The following is a 9,134-nucleotide window of genomic DNA, read 5'->3' as shown; positions in this document are numbered from 1 at the left end:
TAATAAAATTAACGATCCCCTAGAACATAATACTTATAGTTAGGGGCAAAAGGATTCCATCTTAATTACATCAAGGATTTAATTATACTATTTATTTATTTATAATATTAGGGGTAAACTTATTTTTTCTCTACAGATATAAATAAATATTGTTACTCCTTTTCCTCAAAGAAAAGATAATGAAATTTCATAAAAAAATTTGAAAGTAAGAGATAAATAAATTTCAATTTTACTAAAAATAACAGATAAAAGAAATTAGAAATATTATTAATTAAGAGATGAGAAAGAAAAGAGAGGAAAAAAAAAACACTTATTTATTATTCCGAATTTCCAATCTCCATCGTGTATATACCATGTAGCTATCATGGCCAGAGAAAAAGAAAAATCAAAATCAAAATTAAAATAAAAATGAAAATGAAAATACAGCTGCAAATCACAAAAAATGGGCCCCATTCCAAAAAACCCCTACAGTATCACGACTTGATGCGTGTGCACCACACGCTAGTACGGATGATTGGTCAGCTCCAATGATTTGTAGATATTGCTTTCCTCAGCTGTACGGCCGCCACCACCGCATTTTGGGAAACTTTTTAACCAGTAAAATTATCTCCTCACTCACTTACCTTTTCTTTTTTTTACTTTATTGCCCACTACTACAAAAATTTACACAATTTGAGAAGGGATTCCAAAACCTCTTCCTAAAAGTTCCTTCTTTTGTCAACTAAATTGACACTCTTCCAAAACCTTAATTAGGAGAAATCACCTATTTAAAAAAAAAAAACTCACTCTTCAAAACAGTAAACACTCTCTAACATTTGACTCAATGCTTTCTTTTCTTCTTTTACCCTCTTCTTTTTTTTATTTATAGTACAAAATTGTAACAGCACCAATGGATAAATCGATTCCCCGAATTTAACCGCCGAAAGATCATTCAATTTTGAATTTGAGATTTGGCTGCCTGTGTATTGGATAAGTATAATAATTATGTAATGGAAATCAGTTCTCACTTTGATCACCGCAGAAAATTGGGGGTTTGATTTAGCCACGGAGCCGGTATTTGGAAACGGAACTAGCCACTTCCCTAACGGACCCCATACCCCTCCGCCACTGGTTGCTAGGTGATGATGATGATGACTATGTTGATGTTGAGATGGTATGATTGATTCATGATAAAGGAATTCCTCAACAATCATGGCGCTAGGTCCCGCCACCAGTTTTTCCCATGCCTTTTCCGAATCTTCACCTCCTGTTTTCAGAAACACTTCAGTCGCATCGATTCGGTGAATATTCCGATTACTCCACCGGTTATGGAGTTGTTGAATTTTCCTGAGTTGCCGGCGGGCTAATATACAGGTGTTCTCCTTAATTTTAGAAATCCCTAAATCGAGAATTTTATCTCGAGTTTTAGCGTCGATTTGACCTTCACTTCGGAAATATTCATCCAATTCAGGAACACCAATTGCTCGGCGAATCCCTTTGGAGTAATCAGTAATGTTAGGATCAAACATGTTTCTAACCTCCTCAATTAGACCAGCTTTCACCATTCGATCAACTCGCTCCGATACGAAAGAATGCAGAACCGGCAATGACACGTCGACCCAGAGAAAGCAACATTCGTACCTTAACCGGAATTCAGGATCATTATAAGCTAAAGCTTCGATGAATGAATTGGAGCCGCCGGCGATTATCGGTAGGCGATCACGAGACAGAATTAGTTTGAGCGCATCAGAAGCGTGATTTCGGAAATCATCGCAAGTGAAATCGGCAGAGGGATCGTCGACTATGCCGAGCAAATGGTGCGGGACGCCTCGGCATTCTTGGTCAGTGACTTTATTAGTGAGCGTGTCAAGACCTTTGTAGACTTGCATTTTGTCGCAGTTTATTACCTCTGCTGGGATTCTGGTTGCTAAGTCAATAGCCAATTGTGATTTTCCGGTGCCGGTTGGGCCTACGACGAAAACAACCTTGTCTTTCCGGCGAAAGAAGGAGGAGTTTATTGCCCTTGGAAAATTCACTAGGGGCTGTATTTGCTTTTGGACTGAACCCGAAATCCTCATGTTCATCTTTCTCAATTTTACTAAAATCAATAGTTCCCAAAATGCACCTATAGTTATTTGAAAAAAATAAAAATAACCAGAAATTAATATAAGAAAGAAAAAAGAAACGACAAAGCTGAAATTCAAAATTCGGAGATGAACTGTTCTTGAACTACTCAAATAATGATACATCAATATTAACGTGTCATTATTTGAATGGTCCAATACGAGATTTTTTGGATCCGAACTATAATAGAAATTTTATTTTGTTGTAGAATAGTAAGTAGGAGATTTTTTGGACCACTGTACCTTTGGGTTAGTAGAAGTACGTACGCGGCAAATCGTGGAGGAAAATGGGTTGTATTGTGTGGTCTCTTTCTCTTTATGCGCAGAGGAAGAGAAAGTGGAAGCTTATTCAGTAATGAGCAGTAGCAGCACTTGTATGTATATTTAGGAAAATAAGAATGATTTAGTGATAAAGGAAGCACTTAAAAATGCTATAATTGCCAAGATGAATATTGCAATGCAATAATATGAATTACAATGTGCTGGTATTTATAATTTATAAGCTAGGCATAAATATAGGAATCCCTCCATAACCGGTTTCTCAGGTTTCCATGGGCCAAGAAAAAATTAAATAAAAAATGAAAAATCATATAGTAAGCTGAGTTGTATTTTTCATTATGAAAAATGTCTTTTTCAACAACTTCTATTATATTTTTAAGATACATACTTTAACATCTTGATAGTCCAAATCCAACATTTTGGATCTCACAGTTTTAAAACACGTCACATGGATTTGATTCTCATTTTACTAACAAGCCTTAATCACTTTTTCTCCCTTTCCGATGTGGGATTCAGTTTATTTCTGTCCCCATCATCACCTCTTAAGGAAGCTCCTTGCTTAGACCTTTACCTCGATGCCGTCTACTCTGGAAAAGGTCGTTACAGGCCCACAAACTTCCGTTTGGTTCGTCCCCAAACTACATATCGTACGTGCAGGGCCGGTTCTAGGGGCAGGTTGATTAGGCGGCCGCTTAGGGCCTTCAATTTACGGGGGCATCCGATCAGAATTTGTTTCAAATTTGATAATTATTATGGTTAAGAAGTATGTAGAATTGGATTTATAACAAAATATAGTATTAGGCTAAATGGTAAAAGCATTAGCGATTTGTTTGTGAGGGTGGGAGTTTGATTCTTCGATTTATATGTTTTGGTTCTAATTTTCTTAATAATAATTCTTATTATTATATAAAGTTCTTTTTTCTTTATTTTTTATATATATTTTGTTTTTATTTTTATTATTATGATAATTATTATTATATAATTTTAATAATTATTTTTTTAATCAAATTTAATTAGTAGTTTGAATGTTTGCTACACTTTAATGTTTGTTAAATTTTAATATATTATTTAGTTTTATTCTTACTTTTTTTTAATATTTCAAATTTAGATCTATTTTAATTATTAAATCTTTTATTGATCTTTGAATAATAATACTGTTGAAAGAAATTTTTTCAAGCTGAAGTTAATAATAGATTATATTCAATCAACTATGTCACAAAAAAGATTAAACGGTTTGATTATATTGTCTATTTTTGAGAAAAAAAATATAGCTAAATTGAAATACAATGATTAATCAGATAGTTTGCATATAAAAAAATGAAAAGAATAATAACTTCTTGGATTTAGATAATTATGGGATAAGGCGTAAAAATATCCCTAACATATACAACTAGGAGCAATTTTATCCCTAACATCTAAAATTGTGCAATTTTACCCCCTAACGTTGGAGCCAAGAGCAAATTTACCTCTAACATTATCAAGTTTGATTAATTTGAGAAATAATTTATCAAATTGCCTTCCCGATCATGAATCTTGTCATCTACATTTCAGATGTGAGTCAGTTTATCACTCATTAGTAACATATGATTAGACGTGGAAAAGAATTAAAAAAATACTATCTATTGTATTGGTTGGACAAAAAAATTCAAAATATTTTACTGAATTATAAATATTAGTCTCTAATTATATTATTAAATCACTGAAAATATGAAATATATTTTTTTTAAACAAACTGATATATGCAATGATGCAAAATAAGGTACAAAATATCTGTATTTTATAATAATGTTTGAAATTGACCCAACTTGCCAACGTTAGGGGTAAAATTGCTCTTGGCTGCCAACCTTAGGGGTAAAATTGCACAATTTTAGACGTTAGAGGGTAAAATTGTTCATGGCTGTAAACATTAGAGGTATTTTTGCACCTTATCCCGATAATTATTATGTAATTTTGTTTGTTGTATCAAGACTAATATATGATTATAAATTTTGATAATATGTTCATTTATACTTCAAAAAGAACTATTTTGTATTTAATACTATTTCTTAAATATTATCCAATTTTTTATTTATTAAAAAAGATATACAAGCTAACTAGGGCCTCCAAAATATTAGAGCCGCCCCTGCGTATATGGTGAGTCGGCTCTGATACAGCTAAATGTAACATCCTTTTTTCACAAACCATAAATATCTAGAACAATAATAATTTCGATTAAATGTGAACTTGAAGCGATATGATTCATCTCATTAAAAGCTTCAATGGAAAATATAAATTCGACATGAAAAAATTAATTAATTGAAATTCAAAATTTAACACTCTATAAACTTAAATATGATAGCCTAAATAAAAGAAAAAGCCTAAATCGAAACGACTTCACATACTGGCCAATCTGAAACGAGTGTTGCTAATCTTTTATTCCTGAAAAGTGGCGGTGACAAGGGGTGAGCTGCCGACTCAATAAGATAGTTAATTAAATACATAGTTCAACAACATGCGCATATAATAGTTTCGTGCATTTAGTTTATAGGTTATCCAGCAACATGTTTATCAATTTACAATTTAATAGTCATTTAATTTAAGGGTCATATTTATCCTAGTCTACTAATACTCAATGCTTGCATGACCATAATATCTATATCATGAGCATACTCTATTGTAACAAATATCCGATGAAAATATTTCACGTGATCATAATTTTCATTTTTCTCATTTCAATCGCAACCATTGAATATAGTATCCTATTTATAGCTTTTATTTTCTCATAACTCCTATCTTTTTTTTATAAATCAATTTACATATGCCATAATCATATACTACTCAATTCTCACATCATCATTATTGCCACTAGTATCCTTCTCCAATCTATTTGTACTAACATAATTATCATTATTGCATCAAATACACATGTGAAATGCAAAGATCAAACCAATCAATAATTAATATCAACAAGTAAAACATAGCAACAAACATACAATTAATATACTGCATATTTAATTAACTACTCACTTCTAACACCCATAAAAATCTAACTAAGTGGCTCTGTTGTTTACTTCGGTTATAGGCAAATAGCTGAGAGATAGATAGATGAGTAAAATTCTAAAGGAATGTACTTTACATAGGCTATTTCTATTGTATAAAGGTTTGTGCTCTACTCATAAAAGTGTGCTTTAGCAGATTAAAGTTCAGAAGAATGTATTCTGAGGATTGAACATATGATAGAGGCCGAAGCAGTATAAATCTTCTGAGTAACGATTTTCTAACTCTGCCTTTTACTACTTCTGAAGATATTATTTGCTCTAACACATTTATCTCATATATATAAGCTCTGACTGATTAACACGTCAATCTTAATCATTGTGTAGTTAGAACCTCTATCTAAATAACAATCTATTGAGTGCATGCTTTCGAATCAGAGTCGTTGATCTGAACTCGCTTCTGACTCCGAATTCTGCCTCTGTCTAAGCAAATAGAAAATGCCAATTGAGTAAATTAAAAAAAGAGATTAAAAGTAATCAATAGTTTGATTCACCCCCCATTTGGAACTAATCCTATCTCATAAGGGACCAACAGTGTATTGATAAAGATATTGGTGGGTTGATCTTTCGAAATTTCACATCCTTCAATTCAGCTATGTTGGGGAAACAAGGGTGGAGATTACTCAAAAACCCCACATCTTTTGCCAGTAGGATCTTCAAACACAGGGGGACTTTATGGATGCATGTTTGGGGCATTCACCTAGTTTTATCTCGAGGAGCATTTGGAGTTCTCAACTGGTTCTGAAAGAAGGCATCCAGTTGAAAATTGGAGATGGTCAATTTGTATATGTTTGGAAAGATCTGTGGTTCCGATATACCGATAATCTTCTCAGTCAAACTATGATCATACATGGACTTGAAAACCTTAAGGTATGTGACCTCTTTATACTGAACACGGTAGAGTGGGACGTGGAATTGATTGAATAACTATTTACTCCGCACAATGTTAAGAAAATGCTGACCCTCACTAGTCGATCGACAGTAAAGCTTGATACGGTACTATGGAGCAGGGATGCCAGGGGAGTGTATTCTGTCTTGAGTGCCTATCGTCTTCCGTAGAATAGGGATGTGGCGGACCAGTGGAGGAATTTACTAAAAACCTCATACATACCCGGGTGAATCTGTGTTTTATGGGGTTCCTATTGAGAGTTACTGTGTTTGTTGTGTAGGGACTTGGACGATTGTTGGCATTTATTCTTGGAATGCGCAGTAGCCGTGTAGGTTTGGCGGGAGTTGGGACTACTGAAAGTTATCAGGGGCCAGGTGCTAGGCGCAGAGAATTTCAACATAGTGGTCTTTGGGATATTGGTGTCGGCTGGGACTGCAACTACAAATTTAATTCTGATGCTGTTTTGGGCCATTTGGAAGGCACAGAATGACAGGCTATGGCGGAATATTGCCATGGCACCGAGTCAGATCATCTTTCAAGCCAAAACTGTGGTTTTCGATTGGTGTCAGACGTGAAGTCTAAAAGCGGCAACAATTGTAGCTATTGTTCCGAAATAGCAAATGTGCGTGAATGGAACCGGCCCATCGCTGTTTTCACGTGCACTACAGATGCTACAATCTTCACATCTCACGCACAGAAGGGGTTCTGAGCGGTACTGCGGGATTCTACGGGTAGTTTCAGGGGCGCCAGATGCGAGACCATAGAGGGGATTTTTCTAGTAAGAGAATGTGAAGCTTCCGCTCTCCTCAGTGCGCTTTGGTGGGGTGATGAACAAAATCTTGATCGTGTTATCTTCCAATTGACGCTAAGGTTGTAGTTGATGCCATCTATTCTAGAGAAGAGGATTATTCCGAGTTCGGGGACATTATAAGACTTTGCCGACAGGTTCTTCAACAACACGGCACTTAGTCCAGTTTATTATGAGACAAGTTAACGAGTTGGCCCATGCTTTTGTACGGTCATCATCGTTTGAGTCTAGTCTCAGGTTTTATCAATCTATTCCAAGTTTTATTTCACATATAATGTTACATTTTTGCCCTTTCGTGGCTCATTAATTTGAAGGACCTTTTGTTTAAAAAAAATAGGTAATTTGTAAATCCCAAATTGAAATATATAATTTGCTCGTACTTTAGATATGATATATGTACTCTTACCTAGAGGAGAGATCAGGTGTGACACATCTCTTATGGTGTGACAAGTCTTATTGTGTGACAATGACCAATTTTGTAATTAACCAAAAGGAGTGGCAAATTTGTAAATAAAAGGAAAGAGAAAATTGTTTTATTTTTTTTCTTTAAAATGCATTTTCCCGACTTTTCCAACCTCATTTTTCAAAAAATTTTATACCGTTGGACTCGTCTTAATTAAACGGTCATTTTAAGATCCATGAAGCTCAAGTAAAAAAAATTCCGGTGAACGGAATCCGGGTGAGCGTTTTCCGGCAAGCAAAAAAGTGTCCAGAAAATTCTCAAAAAATTCCAGAACATGTAAAACATTATTCTAAGAAACTTTAATACTTGGGTCGAAGCGAGATTTCTTACGGTTTAGTCCCAATAAAATTTTTTCCTTAATTTTATCCATTTTACATGCTTCAACAATTTGTTGGGTAACAACTGTAAGGAATCTCGCTTTGAGCCAAGAATTAAAGTTTCTTAAAATAATGTTTTACATGTTTTGAAATTTTTTGATAATTTTCTGGACACTTTTTTTTTGTACTACTTACGTTGTTTCAAATCAATGTACTATTTGTTCCAACATAATACTTATATTGTTCCAACAGAAAATTATTTTATTTCTTTTCTTTAAAATACATTTTTCTGACATTTCTAACCTCGTTTTTCGAAAAATTTTATACTATTAGACTCGTCTAAATTAGACAGTCATTTTAAGATCCCTGAATCTTAAGTAAAAAAAAATCCGGTGAACGGAATCTGAGTTGGCGTTTTCTGACAAGAAAAAAAGTGTCCAGAAAATTCTAAAAAATTTCCAAAATATGTAAAACATTATTCTAAGAAACTTTAATTCTTGGTTTGAAGCGGGATTTCTTACGGTTTAGTCCCAATAAAACGTGTTTCTTAATTTTATCCATTTTACATGTTTCAACAATTTATTGGGTCAAAACTGTAAGGAATTTCGCTTCGAGTCAAGAATTAAAGTTTCTTAAAATGATGTTTTACATGTTTTCGAATTTTTTGATAATTTTCTGGGTACGTTTTTTGTCCTACTTACATTGTTCCAAATCAGTGTACCATTTTGTTCCAAATCAGTGTACCATTTGTTCCAACATAATACTTGCATTGTTATAACAGAAAAATATTTTATTTCTTTTCTTTAAAATACATTTTCCCGACATTTCTAACCTTGTTTTTCGAAAAATGTTATACTATTAGACTCGTCTAAATTAGACGGTCATTTTAAGATCCCTGAACCTCAAGTAAAAAAAATTCCGGTGAACGGAATCCGGGTGGGCGTTTTCTGGCGAGAAACAAAGTGCCCAGAAAATTCTCAAAAAATTCCAAAAAATGTAAAACATTATTCTAAGAAACTTTAATTTTTGGGTCGAAGCGGTATTTCTTACGGTATAGTCCCAACAAATTGTTGAAGCATGTAAAATGGATAAAATTAAGGAAAATGTTTTATTGGGACTAAACCGTAAGAAATCCTGTTTCGACCCAAGAATTAAAGTTTCTTAGAATAATGTTTTACATTTGCTGGAATTATTTGAGAATATTCTGGGCACTTTTTTTCTCTCCGGAAAACGCCAACCCG

General features: G+C 33.8%; 1 protein-coding gene across 1 annotated transcript; it reads right to left on the bottom strand.

Annotated features, from left to right (window-relative positions):
* Positions 1-302: 302 nt before the first annotated feature.
* Positions 303-2,553, bottom strand: LOC136216700 (adenylate isopentenyltransferase 5, chloroplastic-like). The gene is made up of 2 exons (XM_066003254.1): positions 2,346-2,553; positions 303-2,104 (listed from the first exon to the last, which is right to left on the bottom strand). Exon 2 carries the CDS (start codon positions 2,061-2,063, stop codon positions 783-785), a length of 1,281 nt encoding a protein of 426 aa, XP_065859326.1. The 5' UTR covers positions 2,064-2,104; positions 2,346-2,553; the 3' UTR covers positions 303-782.
* Between the last annotated feature and the right edge of the window lie 6,581 nt (positions 2,554-9,134).

The sequence above is a fragment of the Euphorbia lathyris genome, chromosome 2, assembly GCF_963576675.1.
Source record: "Euphorbia lathyris chromosome 2, ddEupLath1.1, whole genome shotgun sequence".
In the NCBI taxonomy this organism is placed as follows: Eukaryota; Viridiplantae; Streptophyta; class Magnoliopsida; order Malpighiales; family Euphorbiaceae; genus Euphorbia; species Euphorbia lathyris.
The sequence above is the reverse complement of the archived record's forward strand: the minus strand, read 5'-3'. Positions and strand labels throughout refer to the sequence as shown.